Source organism: Lates calcarifer, linkage group LG13 (assembly GCF_001640805.2).
Source record: "Lates calcarifer isolate ASB-BC8 linkage group LG13, TLL_Latcal_v3, whole genome shotgun sequence".
Classification (NCBI taxonomy): Eukaryota; Metazoa; Chordata; class Actinopteri; family Centropomidae; genus Lates; species Lates calcarifer.
Genome location: NC_066845.1, coordinates 15,115,909 through 15,138,674, shown reverse-complemented (window position 1 = coordinate 15,138,674; position 22,766 = coordinate 15,115,909). Strand labels below are relative to the sequence as shown.

The window sequence follows — 22,766 nt, the reverse complement described above, 5'->3', positions numbered from 1 at the left end:
CCCACAGATAATCCTCACACTCTGTCAGTCAATAAGCGTGTTGGGGTGACTTTACCTGTCAGTTTTTTTACCCGTTCACCGGGCAGGCCATCTCTCTATCTGCCTGTCTTTCTGTCTTTGTGACTGACTGCTGGTGTCAAGTACTTACCGGACTCTGAAGCCTGATGCCTGCAGCTTCAGCATATCTTATTGTCAGTCAGGGCCGATCACACGTACAGATAGCTCCTTATCTTAATGAGCATCCAACACTAATGCCATTGTCTGTGTCTGCCCCTGGGTAAGCCTTTTTCCTAAAGTTGAATAGATTTATAAGTAGCACATTCAAGCCAAGATTGTTACTAAAATGTGTTTTTTTTTTTCCCGTTTTGCATTATCTGTCGTATCAGCCAACTGCAGTGACCTGATTGCCCATGAGTAATCAGGGTGGGCCAGTCTAATGAGCCTCAAAACAAACCTGGCAAGGAGTTTTACTTCAGATGACCACTGTGGAGGATTTAATATGCTTCAGATCTAGATGGTACCGACTGCCAAAATAGACTGAGTCATCCTGCTGTCTTGCTTTGTCATCACCTCTTTTCCAAAATGTGCTGAAAACTGCGCCTGTGAATCGATGAGGCCTTGTTTTATAATCCAAAATTTACTGAACTGTGCAATGAGATCAGCAGCTCTGAGGAGCTTTGTTCTGTGAGGAATCTGTTTTTCTTTGATTGAATACAGTGCTCCTCTGAATATTCTTGTCCAAATGCAGAAGAAGGAAAAAAAATATCGCAAGGAGAATAAAGAACGGAGGGCCCATCTGAGCACGCCTGAGTATATAAGCCTGTCACTGGAACCAAAACAAGAAAAGGGTTTGGGTGTGAGCCCAGACCCGTGGAACATGGACCAGAATTGGTCTTCTCAGTAGGGGAAGACCAACATTTATCCCGAGCCATTTAATCTCTTAATTGTTTACCCTATTTCCCACAGTGCCAGGCAACCATCAGAGGACCTAATCCAAGGTGTGTTGAGGAGAGGTAGCTAGGTCAGGGGATTAAGAGCAATGATCCTCTCAGAGGGGCTCCTGGCACAGGGGGACGATAATCAATGTTACGCCAGCAAACAGGGAGGATAATCAGTGTTACTCAGCCAAAGTCCCCTGATAAGTGAAAGGTAGGCGAGCTTTGCTTTTTCTCCTTCAAGGGGGAAGGGCGTCACATTCCTGCCATCCTGTTTACCAGCCACATAATACACTCATCCCAGGATTCAGCTTGTTGATCACCTCTCCCACCAATTTAATAGGAGATAAGAAAACTGAACAAGTGGTTTCACTTTGAAACAAAATATGGCTTGTGGAGTTGTTAAAAGCCTACATATACATTATATCACTGTATTGAAAAGGTTTTCCACCTGCTTGTTTATGGTTTGTAAGGACATTACACTAAAAAGCTGTAATCCTTTTGTAATTACACTTAAATCTCTTATACCAGTTTTGCGAAAGCTGTGTTATTCCCTTCTGTGTATAAACTCAGTGTTGTTGCCATGTTGCCAAGAGCTGATTGTATCTAGCTGTGATTGCAATGTTCACTTATCTCAGTCATTTATCTTACCACGAATATCTCGTCACACTGTGATGTTTTCAGTCCTCCCAGAGCACCTTTGTGTTTATTTTCTGCTGCCGAGCAAAGAGATCCAGCCGATGACATTCATCCCAAAATAGGAAAATAAATAAATTAGGATCGAGGAAGACAAATAATGAACCTGAGAGGAAAATATCAAGGCACAGGTCTTCAAGGACTCTGTGTGTTGTGAGCTCAAAGCTTGCTTTGTTTTCGCAGTAAATTTAATATTATATGTACAATTCTCCAAATCTTAGTGTCATATACAATTCAACTCTTTCTCTCTAACACATACACACTCCTTCTCCTCCTTGCACTGATCAAGGTTTCCTCTCATTACTGCAGATTTAAACAGCTGTTGTGCTCTCTTGTGACTCATACTGTATTTCCCACAACAAAGGCCCCTCACACAAGAGGAGACTGGTGCAATCTCACCTCCCTCTCTTTTACTGTATCTGTCGCTCTCCGTCTGCCACTTTCGATCATCCTGGCAGCATTTTTTTTCCTCCAGTATCAGCATGCTCCATCTGTGTCATTGAGCGATCTGTGGGAAATCAGCCACTCACAGTTTTATATATTGGAAACTGTGTTTCAGTGTGTATGCATTCACGTGGGTAATATTCTTACTATTCATCCTGCCCCAGTTCTGTCTCTCACTCAGCTGCTTGGGGCCAGAGAGAGTGCAAAGGGTCCATTAGCTGTTAATTCTTGGATTGTTTCCCACATATGCTATCTAAACCAGAGAGCGGATGGTTTCACAGTGTGGCGGTTATTGACCCAGGCTGGATCATTTGCAGTTAAAAAGATTGTCCTTTAACTGGAGGATCTGAACCCTGTGTGCATTAGCATCTGTCCTGCTGAGGAGCCTTTGAGCAAAGAGCCTTTGACTTTTAAACACTATGAACACAAGAGGGGCTGCTACATAACCCTTACATTTCTCTGTCACATTATTACTTACAGGATAGGATTATATTCTATATTTTCTTATTGTCAGCAAATCCAATGATACAACAAAAACATATATCAGCAGCCTGACCACACAACCAGTAACCACAGATAGCACATAATGCATCATGCTGGTAATAGAAATTTGTAGTAATGTAATAGGATAGGATGGTAATGCTAATCTTATCCAGTTTTGCAGTATTTCACAGCCTCATCACCCTGTCACTGATGTCCTCAAATACAGGAGTGCATGGCTTACACCTTTATTCACATGAAATGGAAGGCAGAATAACTCTTCGGCACACTGCAGAAACATATTGTTGCCCACAAGTATACTGTCACTACAGCGAGGTGTGGCCCTAGCTGCAAAAGCAGCAGTATAACTGCTTCTCTTACAAGACAAAAGGGGAGAAAGAGGCAGAATGATTCTCTGTTATGACTCTCTGACTGTCAGCTGTGTGCACGTCAGTGAGGTGGAGGTTGTAATTCTTGCTTCATATCATGAGCCTCACTTGCTAAAGCATTTGACTCTTTGTGTGTGTGCGCGTGTGTGCCTGTGTATGTGTGAAACAACACACTCGGATGTTGTCATAACTACCTGTTTATGAATGCAGCAGCCATGACACCTTTTTAAAAAAGCATTCTCTCTGCGTTTGATTTATGACTCAGCGCTCGGTGTCACTCTGAAGGCAATTACAAGCTATGAATGGATATTATATGCACGCACTGTCTCTGTAAGCACGACATTCTGCCAAGTGCTGGAACACAAGTGATGGTCTTGAAAGAGCATAATCAGTTATGCTTTTGAGTGCTTGTGTGGGGAAGCATCTCATATTGTCTGTGCGTGCGTCTAGGTGAATTAGCGTCTGTGTGTGCTTCGAAGAACTATTGAGTTTGTTCAGATATTGTGACTGTGTACTCGTTGTGCCTAAATGTTTGTCTAAACAAATGAAAGTAACAGTTTATGAAATCTTGGGCCTTAGCATAAAATGCAGACTACACGTCGTCAGTTTGTACAGGCACAGTTACACCATGCAGTCTCCAAGTGCTTTGACCTAATTAGTAGTGTCTCTGCTCAAAATATTTGCAAATAAAGGGCCATGAGAATTATGTATCCCCCAGATGCACTCCTATACATGAATGCAAATACATACTGACATGTACAAATATATTAGAAGACACACACACACTTGGGCGTGCCTCCCCTGCCGCCCCCCCTCCCTCCTGTTGTTCGATGCTGGTGTCTGCCAGAGGGCTTTGTAATCTGGAGGGGCTGTGGATCCTGAATCCCATGCGGCCCACCATTGATTTATGTCATTGTGTGCATTTTCAGCCTCTTCAAAGGTCACCTTGTGTGTCTCCTTTACTCTGCATTCCTCTGCTGCTGCTACTGTTGTGCATTAACTGCATTAGTTTCTCCATCACTCTTTAAACTCTATCGCAAAAACCACTCAGCCTTTTCTATTCTTTCAAACAACCATATCAACTGACATGAAGAGAAAGGCAGAAATATAGTTTCACTCTGTGTTTTGTAAAGGCCGTTGCCCACAGTGGTCTAAACTTGTGCCATTTTTATGCGCCGCTGTTGGAAATTACCTGAGATTACCCCAGTCAGAGTGGATGGAACAGAAAAATAGCTTATATGTTGAGTTATTGTCGGTGAAAGCCGTCACTCAGCCAAGCTACAGGCTATGCTTATCCAGGCATACAAAACTCACCCATTACTGGAGAAAAGTAGAATCTGAAATCAGACAGCAGTCACATTTGTCAGAGCTGGTAAACACGCAACACAGTTACCACAATCAGCGTCAGATATTGTTGTCAGTTACCATGTCAGCACAAGGTTATGTTGTGGCATATTTTGGAGTCTGTTTTTAATCTCTGTCTTACTCATGTCCCTCCTGCGCAGAGTCTCTCGAGCCCACCTATCAGCAGCTGCAAAAGATGAAGCTGGACAAAAGTCCCTTTGTGGTGGTGTCTGTGATTGGCCAGGAGCTGCTGACAGCAGGCCACCACACAGCCTCTGTTGTGGTGCTGGAGGCTGCTTTGAAGATCGGCACATGCAGCCTCAAGCTACGCGGCTCCGTCTTCTCGGCCCTCAGCAGCGCCCACTGGTCTCTGGGCAACACCGAGAAGAGCACCGGCTACATGCAGCAGGACTTAGAGGTGGCCAAGACCTTAGGTAAGAGGTGCAAAATGGAGAATAAGGAATAATAATAATTTTATTATCTATACTTTTTTAAAATTACTTTTTAGATCAATCATTAGTCACATTTTGTCCTAGAACCTAAGGTGACATACTGAGGATTTTCTCCAACCAACAGTCTAAAATCAAAAAATGTTTAAGAGACAAGTAGCAAATCCTCACTAGCCAATGTTTGGCATTTTTCTTGATAAATGACTTACACAACTCATAGATTATCAGAGTAGTTGCCCTTGTGATTAAACCACGTGCGCATATTTTAGTCCATGTGTGTTCTCCCCAGGAGGAGTTTTATTAACCTTAACTGTTCCTCTAGAGCCATCAAGACAACTTCTAATTTGTCCAATACTTTGTTTTCTGACTAAAGTAATGACATTCCCATCAGCCTCAGCTTTCTGGTTTGTGCTAATTAGCAAATTTAGCATGCTACCACACTAAACTAAGATGGTGAACATGGTAATCAGCTAAACATTAGCAGGTTAGCATTAGAGCTACAGTTTAGCTCAAAGCTCTGCCATGTCTAAGTACAGTTTCACAGAGCAGCTAGCATGGCTGTAGACTCTTTGTCTTGTTCTTCTGTAGCTCAATTGAAGCAGAATACCAGTGTAGTTTTTACATGTGAGCACAGCCGTGGGTTTAATGGAAAATATTCCTTTGTCCTGTTGTGTTTTTCCCTATTGAGCTTCTTGCACCAGATACTATAAGGTAATTTAAATCTTAAAATTGACAGGAATTGGCCCATTTCTTTGCTCAAAAATAGATGCTGCTACTATGAGTATGGCTGCACTGTGTGGGTGTTTAGTATAGGAAGAGGAGAGATGGTTTGAGAGAAAGAAAAAAAAAACTTAAGAAGGTAAGATAGGAAGAAAATGAAAACAGAGAGTAGCACTGACTGGCTCCACTCTTCTCACCCCCACACAGTTTGACACATGACTGGGCAAAGCAGCTGGAGATAAGGAGCTATGGTTCTCAGGTGGAGCACAGAGACTTGCGTTTTACTTTGGCCCTGTCTGTGGGGCCTCTCTGTCAGGCAGAAATAATAAGGCTTTCCCCTCTCACCCTCTGGAGCATTGAGATCAACGCTAGCAGCTGTCAGGGAAGCCGCTCTACTGTGGAGAACATATAACGGCCACTTTCCCTTTTAAGGGTGCAGTGGCATGTCGGTGGCGTTGATGTGGTTCATCACACTGTGGCGGTGGGATGATGTGAAATAAACACTAGTTGCTTTGTAATCTCTCAGGCTGTATTGTAAATATTCTATTTTGTTTTTTTCTTCTACAGGTGACCAAACAGGTGAATGCCGTGCTCATGGGAATCTGGGTTCGGCATTCTTCTCCAAGGGAAACTACCGTGAAGCGCTGACCAACCATCGCAACCAGCTGGTTCTGGCCATGAAGCTAAAGGACAGAGAGGTGAGATGCACACACATAGCAAGTTTAAAAGCAGTTACAGTGGTCTTAAAATGGATAGAGCATGCTAACTGTCATCGCAGAGGACAATGAATTGAGGTTACAAAGTTCTTTTTTTTCTCTCTCTCTCTCAGTATCTTATAATGTTGTAGGTGTGGGATTGTGCTGTGCCCAGCATTCTTTGGATCTGGCTGTTTAGAGGGTATCTGAAGGAGGAGTGTGAAGGACACAGAGATGCTGCTGCTCTTTGTCTATTTAAAAAAAAAAAAAAAAAAAAAAAGAATGTCAAGTTGGTGCAGAGAACAGATGAAGGTGATGGCGAGGAGGAGAGAGAGTGAGGCTGCTGAAGGAAAGGCCAATAGGATAGCCTTGGCAGCTGGTTCACCTTATTATCAATGCAAACCATTTATGCAGATATTATGCAGATGTTTATCTGGTTCATGTAGCAGTAAGTCTGGGGCTTTGTAACATATGCCTGTTGTGGAATGTAATTTACACAGATTAAGTTGTTTGAATACGGGGTCAGAGAGAGAGAGAAAAAAGAGTGGGAGGGAAAGAAGAACTTAAAGGAGAGGGAGGGAAATGAGTTAGACAGATCGATCCACTTTTCTTCACTGTCCTATGCCCTCTTTCTCTAACTCTCCTACTTCTCTGTCCCCCTCTCTCTCTCAGCCCGACCTCCGTGGTCATTGTTGGGGGGTGACAGGTGCTTGTTCCAACACAATTCCCGTCACACGGCGAGAAGAATGGCCTCCGTTTCCCCTTTATTCCTTATCCTCCCCACCAGGCCGACGGGCCTGCTTGTTTGTGTTGCCTGATATCGGGAGACATTTAAACAGTCCAGTCAGACGCAGCACAATGCGCCAGGGCGAAACTAGCGGCCGAGGAATGAGGCCAGAGGTCCCCACGACATCTCTCCCTCCCACAGTTTGAGGATATGTGCAGAGCAGAAGTATGATTATGAGTCTACGGACACTAGTGCCAAAAACCTTTGTCATGTAATGAGGTTAGAGAGAGAGATGGGGTGAGAGACATAGAGGACACAGACAAGGTCCTTAGTGTCTGCTCTGATGGTTTGACTGCTCTGCACATGGCTGGCTGTAGCAGTAATTGGCTGACCAAATGTCTGATTGAATGTTTTAACTTGTGCATATGCGTGCAAGTGTGTACACTGTATGCCTGCTACCATATCCAGTATTAATACTTTTATGAGTTTTTCTGCACCTAATGACATTTAAAGACCTTGCACAGTACTATCAGTATATCAGTATCAAGCCTCTGTAATCCACTGTACATCACATTTTCAGCCACTGAGGCCCGTGCTGCTCATGTGTTGCAAGGAAAACAGTCCCCCAAACTGCACCCCCATGCTTACACACAAATGGCAAACGGACCACTCATGAGTGCCAGAGTGTCCTACTGCCCGGTGGAAGTCATTGAACACCACTAATAGTTGCATCATTTACGAAACGTCCCAATTGGCCCTGCACGGCCCACCCTACTGCACCCCCCCCCCCAATCCCACCCCTTCTCCTCCACCTCTCCTCTTGTTCCTCTGCTGAAGGCCCCCTAATCAGAGTCATATGTGTGTCACACCACCTGGTCTCCCTCAGAACACACTGGAGCCTGGCGGATAGCTCATTACGGCTGGCCTGGTGTTTTTGTTTCTGATGTGGACTTTTTATCTGGCCTTTCTGAAGCTGAGGTCACTTCCTAGAGGCCGGGGACAGGATGTTGTTTCTGACTGGATTTCCAGTGTGCAGCCTACAGTCTTTTCTCCTAGGACTATGGAGAAGACAGAGAGAAGAGACTTAAACAGAAGTGATGAAGCGGCATTCATTCCAGTACTCTGTGATATAGGGATTTGTGCCATATGTGAATTGAAACAGCTTTGATTGGAGTGCATTGCATTTGCTGAGAATTTCCTTGAGACTTTAATGAAATCATATACAGTATATGGTGAAATGTTTGAGTTGATAAAAGGACCTGACGGACCATGTGGCTTTGATATGACGTGTGGTGTAGGTTTTGATTCCCCTGAGCTTCAGGTTTTGATCATGTGGGCAAGAAGCTTGGAAGATGATAACAGACACATTAAAATGAACTCTGTGAACTTGATACAGTTTTTGTGTGTATGTATGTGTATGTGTAACCAAGCCTAGTCAGACTTTTTTTGTCTCACGTTAGACAATATTGCCACTGTTAAAAGAAAAACCAGTTTACTGCTGGTCGTATTTTTATAGTTTTAGACCATTGCTCATATCAATTCCGATAAGCTTGTACTCATCTTGTTAATTGCTGGCATCTCGGTTAATCAAATGGTCAAATTTCCCAAACAATCTATACACACAAACTTCTGGGTTCAACTTTGACCTGTGCCTTCCTTAGTTTTAGAGTTGCAATGAGGATCTGTTACTGACATCTTAGGATTGTTTGATTGATCGTGTTTCATACAGTGTTGGACTTTGCTAAAGCATTGTCACCATGTTCCCAGATCACAGCAATAACATTAGTGTTATTATGTCATCATAACTGATAGAAATGATAGTCAAAACACAGACAATATGACACAGTTGTAATAAGCTGGAATTATTCTCTCATGTGATCCCTTAAAGGTGACATACTGTTTATCACCAGGCAACATGTACTTTAGTGTCTCTGTCTGCTGTAATACTACTAACTCTGATACCACATATGTCAAAGCTCTGGTTTACCACAATAGTTCAGCTACTAGTCTGTACTATAGGGTGACCGACAGCCTGTGTGTGATAAAGGAGCAGAGAGAGACAAAAAACAGAGATCCCAGATGAGTGTTCTCTATAAATCAAGAGGTGGTACAGTACCTGGGTTTTGTTATATCAGCAAAGGAGCCATGTATGGGATCTCTTTTCTTCCTCTAATAACCAGGGAAGAAAATCTCTGTTGTGGCTCTTTACAGCACAGCATGGCAAAAAAAAAGTCAGGCATAGTGTTGGCCCCTTGCCTGTAGCTGACCAGCAGACCCTGTGACACTAATAAATCGTCATGAATCTGACCAGGACACTCATCTATAAAGACAAAAAAAGAAAGAAAGAAAACAAAACAGAAGAAAAGGCAGAGCTGGGGAAAAGCTCAAAGAGTGAGTGCTCTGTCATCCACGACTGGGACTGGGAGCTGCGGTCCAAACCAGTGAGGTCATATGCTAGCGTGAAGTTAGTGTTTTTCTTTAGCTTGCTGCCTTTTGGAAATATCCTTAGCAGATTTTCAGCTGTCATATATACTGCAAATAGAACATAAACACACTCTCTAGTCTTTCTGGCTGTGCATGTATCTTTTCCAACTTTTGTTTTTGTCCCAGTTTCCACACCTGGCTTTATCCAAGGCCTGCCAGTAACCATCTTTGAACAAAGGCCTTCTCTGTCATTTCGAAACAAAGCTGTTAAACTAGGTCTTTCCTCTCCGTACTCCCTTTCCTGTCCCCTCTGTTTGTCTGTGACGTTTTCATCTTAAATAGTAGGTTTAACCAGAAGGAGGTAACCCCTAATTTGGGGTGTGAGTATTTAGGAGAAACTGAGGCGGGCTGGCAGCGGTGCACTCTGTAATTATGTCTTGTGTGATGTTAAAAAGAGTCTCCGCCACTGACTCCCCCAACCCCGGAGTTGAAGTGGAAATCACGATCGGGGAAAAGTAAAAAGGATACAAACAATGTTTTTTTTCCACATGCTCGGCAGTTCTACTCTGTCTCCTACCGCCATTCTCTTTTTTAACTTTGGCTTTGTTTATCTAAGCTCTCTCTCCCTCTCGCTCCATCTGCCGAAAGGAATTTACTCAAACTTTGCCCCTCACTCTGAAGGCGACACAGACTATTTCATCATGAGTGTTTATCTTGCCACTAGTTTGGGGCTGTATGGATCCTGCTGGACCCTAGCTGGTATAATGAGGCTGAGGGCTGAGAGATGAGCCTCTAAATAAGGGGTGAGGAAGAGGGCTAAGTGTGGGTGTTCCTCTTGTCAGGGTCGGGGTTTGTCAGTGTTTGTCAGCACTCTAGCAGAGGAGGGGATCATTAAGGAGTCATTAGGGTATGGACGTGTGCCTCCACCGGCTTTCATGGGGCTCATGCTAATAGAGGATGGCAGAGGGTGGGACTTGGCACCCTTGTCTCCTTTCTTTAGCCTCCACTGCTTTGCTGATTAAGAGGGAGGATTTGGGGATGATTAGAGGGGCTAATTTAGCTGAAATGCTCGGTGGAGGGCAGTAGCAGAACAGTGTCCGACTAAATAAAAGGCAGCATTTCTCTTTCTCACTGTATACACCTCATAGGGCAAGGTAGTCTGTGAGTGCACTGAGCTGTTGATATTAAATTTCTAGTAAAACCAGTACTACCACATACAGAAGTACCTGCTTCCTCACCTCCTGTTGTGCTAGACTGAGGCACAGAGCTGTCCATGGTGCAGCGGCTCTAACAGCATGTCCAGCCCACTGTGCCTTAATGACACACGGGCTCTCTTCGGCCCAGTGGTTTAGAACTGCTCTACAGCAGCTCGCTTAGGCATGAATCATGAGAGATGGACGGCAGGCATCAGCCAATGGGCCATGACCAGAGCTGGGAAACAAGGATTTGTGTGTGTGTGTGTGTGTGTGTGTGTGTGTGTGTGTGTGTGTGTGTGTATTAATGGGAGCACACATCTGTGTTCCTGTATTCCAATGTCACGTGAATGTGTCATGTGCTGTACATATGCGTGTTTGTCTTGGAACATTTCAGTGTGTTTGCAAAGAAATATTAAGAATGTAGGATTGTAAAATGTAATGTATGTGTGTAAAATTTGAGATGGTTTTCCACCTCATAGGTTTGTTTGAACTGCCCTTGAGATTTATTGCTCTTGATTTGATTGTTGCAGCACATACACGTCGTTTTAACAAATCAGCAGATGTGCTTTACGTGTGTGTGTGTGTGTGAGTGAGTGAAAGCATGTGAGAATGTCTAGCTGACGCCTGTGGCTATGATTTGTGCTTGTACAGGTTGCAGAGTAATGGTGTATGCACTGACTTAACCATGTCCTGCAACATATCGTTGACCCAGAACGTGGAGCTCTGCGTGTGCATGCGCGGCAAAATCAAGGATCATAAACATGTATTTCCTCTGTGTGTGTATGCGCATGTATGTAAACCCGCGTGTGCGCGCTGTGCATTTGCTGCATTCGAGGTGACGCAGCTTTGTGTCCCCCAGTGGAGCATTTGGAAGGCTGTCAGAGAGATGAATGACTGCCGTTATATCGACTACTGCTCTGCTTCTCTGCCGCCTCCTCTCCTCTCTCTCTCTCTCTCTCTTTCTTTCTTTCCTCAGTGCCCCATGCTCCATTTCTTCTTTCCTATGCCCTTCCACATCACCTCTGCTTCCTTTCTTTTCTTCTCTTCAACCTCACCCCTTCCCCATCCCTCCTTTTCCATTCTCTTCGTCTGATTTTTCTTCCCTCTAGCCACGTTTGTCTTAGCCTTTCTGCATTTTTACAGAATCTCAGACCATGTCACCAGATTTTGTGCGAGAGTAGTTTTTGGGAAGAGCAGACACAATCCAGTCTTAAAGGATTCTTCGCCATTAGGGGCTTGGATTTTTAAATTGGCTCTACAAAGCTGAATGCTGTATGGACTCCTTTAAGCTACTACTTTAAGCATCAGTACACAAGCATCACAAACCCTGCTGCTAATGCTACTCTAACAAATGCTTAATCTAAACACTGCAGTGTCTTGTGTAGATTGCACTGCTCACAGTTGGGAATTTGAGTAATTTGTCTTTAATATTACACCTTGTCTTTTCTCCCTTGCTGGTCCAATCAATGGCAGTAGAGAGGGACAGATTAGATAACAAATAAACAGTGACATGGTCACAGGAGACTCCCTCGCTTTCTGATATGCCGCTGTGGTGCACTATATGATTATAGATGACAACCAACAGACACATAGATAGTGCTCATCAGAAGGCAGAGGGGATCCAACAGGCTCCTTGGGGTTTCCACTGCACTGCAGGACACTGAGTATACGCCACAGAGATTTTAATCATTAGGAAAATCCAACGTCCGATCATTAATCTTGGCAGAGGCATTTGATGTCACACGGCGAGAGGGATGAAGACAGAATGTGCCAACTCATCCTCCCTAGATAATGGCTGACGATAAGGGATGGAGCCCGATTGAAGGCGTCAGCCAGCGGAACGGTAGCCCACATGGCTTTGATTGAAATGAATTACATGTCTGCATAGCCAACTGAAACACTCCCGCCTCTGTTTCTTCCCAGTATTTTGAGTGGTACCAATATAGGTTTCACTTTCAGAGGAGCTTGCAAGTGGTCCAGAGAGGCTGGCTAATGTGCTTTCAACCCGTGTGATTAATTCATTATCTGATCTCAATCCTCATTACGGAGTTGGTGAGTCATTTTGATGAAAATTCTGATCCCTGCCATCAGGGCAATCTAAGTGTTATTCACTGGTGACAAAAAATGCATCAGAGTCCAGACTTGGGGCAGACCTCCTGGCTAAACCTGGTGATCCCTCCTCCTCCTTCTCCTCACCTCCAGCCCTCATCCAGGCTGGCCAGAGAGCCATTTAAAGCTCTGGAACTGCATCCCTTTCTCCAGCCCGATCGATAGTGGAGCTGTCAGCAAGATGAATGGAGGCTTTAGGAAGTCCATTTTAATGAAGGAGACAGAGAAGGAGCAAGGAAAGAGAGGTACTTGGAAAAAGGGAGGGCCACTGGAGGTGGTTATGAAGGGAAGGAAGGAAAAGGGAGAGAGAAAAGGGAAGAGAAAGAGAGGCAGAGAAGGAATGTGTGTATGTGTTTATTGAACGTGTGTGTAGAATTATGTGTGTACTGTGTAATACTGTCTCCAGTGACAAGGGTTGAGGAGGGGTGGACCGGGTTGATTTAGCTACAGTAAGACCTATTTCTAGCTCAGCAGTGTGAAATGGCTCCTTAGCTACAGTAACTTATAAAGCACACCCCAACACAGAAACCTATATTAGTGGACTGGGGGGATTTCATCTGGCCTGCACAGCAACACCACATCAAGTCCTCTGGCTCATGAATCATGTCAGCAGCCCTGTGGTAAAAAGATATTGTTGTGACATGGGAGAGCTACAAATCCAAGTCAACTCCCTCCACAACTGCCCTCGACAACACATTGGCTGCCGTCAAAAGCCTCATGTACATTTGCATTTAGAAGATGTCCTCTGGAGCAGACATTTAACTTGGGATTTTGTCGATGTTGTCGTTTGTTTGTTTTCAGCCTGGTTAGCAGGCATTCTGAGTTGATACCCTTTGCCGTGCGTCAATATGCAGAAAAGGCTGCATGATAATTGGTGATTAGGAGCTGAGGTCAGAGGCTAAGTGCAACCAGTAGTGTAGCACAACAATGTCCTCTGGGCAATGGCCTGGCCCGAACCCTTTTTTTCACTCACTGGAGCAATTACTGGCTGTGATTAGTCAGTGCGACTGTGGAAATGATTGTTGATTTATGCATATAAGCAAATACCTACTCAAGTCAGCCAGAGCTCTACCTGCACCCTTAGTGCCTTGATAAAAACACAGAAATCTGATGTTGTCCAAACTCCAAAAAATAATTCAAAAGTGAGCAATGAATAATTAAATAGACAAATCAGCAACATGTGTATCATTCCTAAAATGATATATCTGTGCAATTGATTGGTTTATATCTTGATTCCTGCAACCAATGCATGAGATATTTACGTTAAAAACACTGAAAAACAAAGGAACATGGGGCAGTATACTTTGCTCTTCCTCCACTCTCTCCTGTCCTTGAAACAGAATGCATTGTGAAGGAACACCCCTCCTCCTTCTCCTCCTCTTCCTCTGTGCTCTCCCTTTTCTCAGATCTTTAAAGAGTGAAGTCAAAGATAGGAACCAGATTAGTCCTCACCACTCACCCATCTGTAAAATAGAGATGAGCTTGTCCTTAGAGATAAGGTGAAATTCAGATGGTGCAGTGGAGTTTCGGACCACTGTGTGTGTGTGTGTGTTTGGGGGAATGGTTTCTGTATTACGAGGGAACAAGGGGTCTCCCGGGGAGAGAGAGGTCAGCGCAGCTACAAGCATTTGATGTTTGCATTATATATAGCTGCGGCACACACTGGGATGTAGGAGACAGCATTTTTGCAGCGTGAGGAAATGGTCTTCAGCAGGACTCCCTGACATCACGCCAAAGATGGGGATTATAGCTCCTCAGCTTGGCTCGGCTCAAGCCTCCTAACAACTCCTATACAATGAGACTTGCTCGCCTTCTCTTTCCTAACTCTGCGTCTCTCCACTCTCATCTTTAGCTTTTGTCCCAAGTTAGAGCAGTGTCAGCATTCTTGTCCCTGTGGCACAGTATCCAGACCTTCCCCACTCTTTCTTGGACAGGAGCCCTGTGTCTGTATGAGGAGGTGGAATGTGTCTTTGTGGAAAGCGCTCAGAGAAAGCAATAAAATGGAGAGAAAATACGAGGCCCCAAGTGAGTGAAATGAAAGTACTCCATCTTAAGAGGGGACAGAGGCCTATGGGTTCTGTTTATACTTGACCTTGCAGCGCACACAGTATGGTCTCTAAATAACAGTTGAGACAGGCCTTAGCTGGCTACACATCAACATCAGAAAAAGCTCTCAAATGTGCTGTCTTAAATAGAGAAAGGGACTGAGTGGAATCAAGGCTGTAAAATATTCAGGAGAGGGCCCAGAGGTAAAGACTGCTCTGGTATTTTATTGTAGCTAGACTCAATTTTGAAAAGTTAGTAGCTATTGCTGGTGCTGTCAGCAGATTTAATTGCAGCCATTGGCTTGTGCTAGTGGCAAGGTGTGGTCATCTCAGGTTGGAGGGACTCTTGTGGTGCCATGGTCACACACACACACACTGTTCAATTCTAGCATCATTTTATTGTCTTTGTATCACTGCTGCCGATAAAGCTTATTGGTATGAGTGCATCTTAATAATTGAAGGTGACTCAGTCAGATGAGAGTATAAACATTGTGATCAAGTGGATTCTGGCAGATGGGATGATGTGAGAATCTAAAAGTGGGGTAGCAAAAATTGAATTTTGAAAAGTGAGGGAGACATGTCCCTTCCATACTCAGTGGAAATTACACCCTTGACTATAGAAGTGATTCGTAGTTCTGTAGTGTTCCTGCAAAATGGCCATAATTGGTTCAAACAGTGTTCGGTATCAGATTCGCTGCAGACTGCACACTGCTGCTTGTGTGTGTAACGTTTTGTGCTTGTGGTGATAAAGAAAGTGCTGCTATGAATGTGTGTATGCATGTGTGTCTGTAATGAGTTGGGCATTTGTGAATATGTGCATAGGCACGTTTTTGACTTCATCACCATTCAGAGAGGCTTAGCGTGATTAGAGTAGTGTGATCCTCTGAAGAGTTAATGATGAGAAAAGCAGTAGCTCCACAGAGGCCAATCACACACCAGCCTCTGACAGCATGCAGAGGCTTATCTTGCTCTATGTATTGTGTGTGCCTCTGTCTCTGTGTATACGTGTGGCTGTGTGTTCATCGCATGGGTTTTACTGCGTGGGAACATATATGATGGGATTTCAGCTATCATTTCTCACATGATAGTGTTTGTTATCATCTACCCTGAACACCATTAGAATATGCATGATTCCTTTGTCTGCATGTTTGACATTTGGGGGTTTATGGACAGACGAAGCAGCATCTATAATCATACAGCTTCATTATGCCCATGTCAGACATAGATCTAGCACAGGAGGGGCTCTTAGTTCCTTCGGGTCTAGTTCAGGGCTACAGGGCGCACTGTAGAAGGCCAGTGGCGGTTTCCCCCTCCCCACACTTCAGGGGACTGACTGACAGGCTTAATGACACTGTCGGGGTTGCAGCACGTCTCCAACTCATTTTCGAATGTGATTGAAGTTCGCAGTGGGTAGCTTTTCATCAGTGTTGAGCAGACAAAAGGGACCTTTTCAGTGTTGTCTTTGTACGTGTATGCAGTTTGTGTGTTTGCACATGTACGCCTGCGGCTCTGAAGAGATGCACAAGAGAAAAATCGCTTTATGGTTGTTATCTGGGCTGTGTCGGAATCTCACTGTCCCAGAGATGATGAGTTTTGTATGGGCTTGTCTCCAGTGTGTACTCGACTTGTTTATTGCAAACCATATATACACAGTGATGTACTTTCAGGAAGACACTGAACAGAAGAGATTGCACAAATAGCATTTTATGTCTGGGTCAGTGTGTCATTAAACCAGTTTGCCTACTCAAAAACTAGAGTCTCATTGGACAGGTATCAGAGTAATGCAGTGTAGGGGAAGTTTTATGTAAAGAGTCTTGTCTTATTAAGTCTCCAGTGTACAGCAGTATGTCCATTGGCTGTGCTGCTCGGTGGACTCTTGCTAGGCTCTGGTTACAGTCCACCTTAGTTGAGGCCTGAGCCATTTGCTGCTGCAGATGTGGGGATGAGTCATGTAATAGTTGTTGCTGTTGGCTCAGCTGTATTACTAACCCCCTCCTCCTTCCCACCCCTCCTTTCTCATTTCCGCCCCTTCCCTCTCTCTCTTTTTCTTAGGTCCTCTAAACTAGCCCGCTCGCCTTTGTTAAGCAGTAGTTAGGCATATATTATGGCTGGTAAGCCTGCATCCTGTCACTTAATGGCAGTGCAAAAGTGGCCTGTGATTGCTCCATCACTCCAGTGTGAAGAGGCCAATCTAACACAGACAGAAATCCACTTTGTTTGAAGCCGCGCTGGTGTTTTTCCTATCGCTCTTGCTCTTGACTGGTGGAAGCAGAGTTCGATTGGTGCTCGTGTGTGTGCTATGAGTCAGCTAACGCTCTTCAGCTCTTGCTCAGCTTACAAAGTTTCCTCCACACCTGGAGCACCTTCTCTCAGCTCCAGCTTGTCCTCAGTTGGAGAGTTTTGCAGAGCCAAGTGTTCCTCCTACGCTGGCAAATCCCCCCTTCTTACATTGCGTGACCTCAGCACAACAGGCATTCCAGAAAAATCAGGCCTTCGAATTCCACCACAGTCCCTGCAGAGTGTTTGGTAAACATATTCTCCTCTCTGCTCTCTGCCTCATTCTAGCTCAGCCTCCTTATTCCCTGAACACCCCTTTTCCCGTCCATTAGGATGTGGTCCTCCTTTTTTCCTCAGAAGGCTTTTGTTAAAGGAGCAGAGACAGATGTGTCTGTTTTTCTGGGCACGGGGGCGGGTTGTAGGAGCAGAAAGCAGCTCTAAGCGAATGTGCATCTCGGGTGGCTCGGCTGAGATGCCAACTTAATTTGTGGCTGAAGGGCTGTAACAAAAGCCAATCACCCTTCCACTCGGGCTTCTATTCTGCCAGAGGCGAAAGATACAATCAGGGCCCCTGCTAGCAACTATTTACCCTCCCTGTCAATCAGAGTCCTGTGGCGTGTGCTCACAGCTGGAGGCATCACTGGCAGGTGGCCCAGCATCTCCTAGAAAACATGCCTTAAAAGCGAATGATTATTTCCCGATCCGTGCCCTGCACCCGACACTACAACTTGGCACGCCCTTGATCTCTCATCAGCCATCATCTTTATCTGTCTGTCTCCCTGGTTGTCAGTAGTCCATATTACCTGAAAATGAAAAACATCAGTGCAGCTCTGTTATACTGTCCTGGGAAATTTTGGACTTAAGGAAAGTAATTAGGCAATTCTGGATTTTATCCTTCTGTATCTACACACACAGATACACACACATTCAAAATAGGGACACAGTCACCCCAGGAGGCAGATGTGTCTTGCATGGGACAGCGAAAGGAATGTTCCTGGGATTTGGTTTCCATCATGCTGCACTAAGGGAGCTTACCATCCTGATGGTCTTAAATCTCTGTCGCGGTGGGAGGTAGTGTGTGCACACAAGTGTGTTTTTGAGCATGTGTGTATGTGTGCATATGCGCATAATGTGTTTATGGATGTGATAATACAGCCCAGTAGTAAGATCCTCTTTTTTAGTCTTTATCGGGCGCACCAGTTCTGTCTGCCTGGGGCTAAAGCGAAAGACCCAGTGGTGCTGAAAGCATGGGGGTTAGTCTGGTGTAGCTTGGAGGAGCTGCAGTCTATAGAGCGGTGAGGTGCAGAGGTGCTTTGGAGGTACAGCCCCGTCTTTTGATCCCACCAAGTGTTGGTGTTGATGCTGTGTTCTGCAGGCTGCCCAGGCCACAGTAGCCACCCTCACCAGGCTTGTAATTACATTTGGGGAATAAAAGCACAGGAGGAGGAAGGGATATAAATGGTTAGTGTGCCGGGCTGGAGGTAGAACGAGGTCCTTTCGCTCTCTCAGCTGCATGTCATTGTGGATTTATTCGCCCACCAGTATGACGACAAGAGTCAGTATAAGGCATGATTGAGCTGGCTATTAAACTTAGAGGTGAGAGATGGGAAGTTGTTTTGATGGAGGATCTATTTTTTCATAGATGTTGACCTTCCTTTTTGTACAGAAGATTGAATTGAAGAAAATATACAGCTGCACTTGGTGGGGTACAAGTTACATTGCATATTGTGTACCTTGATTTGTCAGCAGGACCACCTTTGAATTTAGTCAGCTTGCATTGTAAACGTATATTGCTCCCTCACAAAAGCTATGACATTTCATTTCCTTATTTGAGAAGCTGAAAACACAATATCTGGCTGTTTTTCTGGCTGCCTGACAAATATAGGTCTAAAATTTACTTTCTTTTTACATCTGTCATGGTCACCACCAATTCTTGAAAGTTCTCAGGCAGGTAGCAAACAGAATTTGCAGGGCAGAAAACAATAACAATGAGCTAGAAGAGGCTAAAAAGCCTTGAAATGCTGCAGAGAGATGACTTGCAGTGTGTTTATCACTGCAGGTGATGCCTTTCACACGCGGTCACTTGATCCACTGTAAATTTAAAAGTCACTGTGCAGCTACTCATTAGTGTAGCTGTAGGTATCTTGATGGAAATTGGATGTTGTACAGATTTTGTTTCCTTCTCTCATGTAGAGTACAAAGGCTGTCATGGGTGTATCTAAACAGTCAAACTGTTTATTTATCCAGTGCACTCACAGGAGAACAACTGTTTCTAATTCATAATTGAAGGAAAAACACAGGGGGGCTTGAGCCTTCTGGCCTGTGGCTGTCGCTCATTTAGTTTGTTAACCAGGAACTAGAAGAGCAACATTACCTCTGTTTCACCACTGTTGACCTGATACTGAGCTGAGGTGGGTGGGAATTATTGTAAAGATTTGCAATGCTAGATATTTTTGGGCATTGAAAGAAAGAAGTGAGACTATGACAAAGGCAGATGATATAAACAATAGATTCAGCCAAGTTATCAAGACTTGGAACTTGTTTTTTATACAAAATCGCCCTCCTTACTACTTTCAACATGGATCTACTTTAGATTCACAGTAATATTGTGAATGTCACCTTTTCATATCACAAAAGAAAAACACACTTGAAAAAACAAAGCAATTGAAAGCAGCCATGCATCCTTCTATTTCACAGAAATCTGATGTGGTCCAAACCCATTAGGCATGAGTTACCTGCTGCTACAGATAGATCAGAGGAGAGCAGCACAAAAGCTCTGTCTCCACTCTCAAAGAGAACTGTGAGGTGCTGAGAGTCTGGACATTTGGTTGTCACTCTTCATTTCTTTCATTGTGTCAGGCTGCTCCAGGCAACAGCTCTGGCTAGCTCATATTGATCTGGGTCCTCAGTCCTTAACCTGTGTTCTCTTATCTCTTCTCTCCTCTCCTCTCCTCTCCTGATTTTTTCCTGTACCATTGAAATTGGTTGGACTGTGCAGCCCTATGTGTCAGACCTGATTTGTCCAGCTGTGTGGGCTGACAGGGACAATGCCTCCCATCCCTGGGCCTCCAAAACGCCCTTGAATAACCCTCGACTCCCGCGTCCTTGGATTGACTGGCCGACTTCCTGCTGAACGCTCTCAGATGCAAGTGGGGGCCTGTGAGCTATGCTATATTTGGCACTGTGTCCTCAGACCCAGCAGGAAGCCATAACAACAGCTAATTATCTTTTAATGGATAGTCTTTGAAAATGACGTTGTATCATTAGAAGTTTCATCTCTTTTAATCCAACTGTAGAGTCTCAGTGTGTTGCTCATGCCACCTGCATAAACCGTAGATCTCTGTATTTTAACTGTCCCTAATCCCTATTAGTGTTTAAAGAAGTGCTGTCTCTCACTCTAGACAGCATCTCTCTCTGCTTTGACCCTAGTTTGAGGCCTTGCAAAGTGGCGAACCTTGATGTTCACCTCAAACCCCCCCCCCCCCGGAATGACTTTCAAACACCACTGTGATTTCCCCTTCTGTCACCACAAGGTCTCTCAAGAATTGATTCCTAGCACCAGCAGGCATCACACAGCTATGCCCATGGAGATTTGACTTTAGTACAGAAATAAACAGCAGCCCCGTGCAGCCCTTCAAGGCTTTGCTCTGATTTAGAGTACATTAAGATTCATTCACAGTGCCCCACTTCCCCTGTGTGCCACCTCTTCAATTTCCTCCTCAACCAGACTTTAGATTCATGTGTTTATATCAGAAGGCAGGAGGGCTGTTTTTCCATTTGAACAATGCTGACATCCTGTCACAAGGGACAGGCGCTGGGACTGAGGTAGAGGCTGTGGGGGCTGGAAAGGTGGAGCCAGGCTCCAGCTCAGTTACTATGCCACCCTCCCTCTGTTTTCCTCACTTAACATTTGGCCACTTCTGTAAACCTGTTTTTGTCTAGCATATTGACAGGGAGGGGGGGCTTGAAATATCAAAACCCCACACCACTTGAAGGGAACAGTCAAATTTTCCACCAACACCAATAGAGACTGTCAGATCCAATTTTACTCTGTGCCTCTCGTGTTTCTTCCTCTCGGCAGCCTGTTTGCCACCAACTCACTCAGTATAGCCTCAAACAAACACACAAGCACATACTAGAGCATAGATGCCTCAGTGTAAACGCACAAATACATGCATATGCAATAATGTGGCCACACACAGAGGTGCACACACACACACATAAACAGAATCCACAAAGCTCTGGGACACATTTGGTATATTTATGTTTTACTTTGTGTCTCTGTGTAAGGATGTGTGAGTGGATATATACTGGGTCTCTGGAGTAACCACAAATGATCCACCATTTGCCTGGCACCACTGCACAGACTACCCACAGCTCAGAAAAGGGGGGAATTTTCACAAGCAAAAGAATTCCCTGCGCTGTGGCTTGCCTGTATCGTTAGTTCACTTCATGTGATGCTGCATGGGTGTTTTATGTGTCTACGTGTTTCTGATTGTACAGTATGCGTGCATGTGCGAGTGTGTGACCATTTGAGGAGCAGACAGTCTTGACAGACAGTGTAGGAGCTGTCACGAGTGCCCTTACCCCTGGCTTGACCTTTAGTGACAATCAATCCTTTGTGAACGTGTCCTGTGAAGGCTAAAGGAATTATCAAGCTACAGGCTCTCTGGCGTCATTTATCTACAAGCTGGAGGTCACACAGGTCACAGAAAAACAAGTGACTCCAGTGGTATCTCATCACTGTTAATAGATCTGATTAGCTCTGATCATTGATTAATGAAATTGGTTAACAGCCGGGTAACTTAGGGTATCTGTATTTGTTTTCTTCTGAAACAAATAAAAATACCCTTTCTAAAATAAGCTCCAGTTGAGGACACAGCCTGTTTTGCATTGATTTGTGATTCTGGAAACAACAGAGTCCTGAGTTTCATGTATATTATTTCAAAAGTTGGAAAGGTAGAGAGAAAGGGGTCTGTAATTTGGCTCCAGAGGAAGCAAAGTTGAATTCAACTTGGTCTGTGCTGGGCTTATCAGCCACTGTGGACTACTGAATCCTTCTGTGTATGTGTCTGTGTGTGTGTGCGTGTGCATATTTGTGTGTTCATGTATGCCTGTGTATTGTGTGTGCGTGTATGAAAGAGAGCAATCAGGCACAGCTGTACCTGCCCTCGCTTGGCAGAGCACAGCATTTGCCTGCTCAAAAAAACAGAAGGTTTTGATATGGCAGAGAGGCAGTCATTTGGCCGATCTAATGGTGGCTCCCATAGGATCCATATCTGTGTGCAAACACCGAGCGAGAAAAGAGAATGGAGTATACACCCATAAAACCAGCTGAATATTTTATCATATCCATCCCCGCCCCCCCAGCCTCCACACTGACATCGCCAGGATGCCTCCTCTACACTCCCCACCCCCGCCCCCCTACCCTCCACCCCTTTTTGCTCTCATTTACGCATACATGTTTTCTTGCACATACACACCCAGACAAGAACATGCACCTTTAGAAAAGCATCATTCAAGCTCCTTTGAGTGCGTCTCTGACTGGTCTGCTCCGTCTCTGAGTTTATTACAGTTGAGATGTTTCCTTTTTTGTCAAAATGCATCTCTGCAGGTGAATTCAGATCTAAAGACATCCTCGCCCTGGGGATGTCTCCGGTGTTCTCTTCTCTCATCCTTCAAACACAATCTCTCCCGTAGCCTTTTATCTGCCCCCCTCCCACTCCCATCACCACCACCACCCCTCCTCCCACTCTGCTCTCCCCCCGCGCCCATCTCCCTTCCAGCATGCGGTTCTGTTCCCTGCCAGCCAGCTCCTGTTGCTGCCTGAGCCCAG

At 44.7% G+C, this 22,766-nt stretch overlaps 1 protein-coding gene across 3 annotated transcripts in view; it reads left to right on the top strand.

The window, feature by feature from the left end:
* LOC108878425 (tetratricopeptide repeat protein 28) overlaps positions 1 to 22,766 on the top strand; it is a 157,368-nt gene that overhangs the window by 95,088 nt on the left and 39,514 nt on the right. For all 3 annotated transcript variants that reach the window (XM_018669105.2, XM_018669106.2, XM_018669107.2), the window contains 2 exons: positions 4,450 to 4,722; positions 6,025 to 6,155. In XM_018669105.2, the coding sequence (XP_018524621.1) occupies positions 4,450 to 4,722; positions 6,025 to 6,155 (404 nt within the window). The remainder of the gene's footprint in view (positions 1 to 4,449; positions 4,723 to 6,024; positions 6,156 to 22,766) is intronic.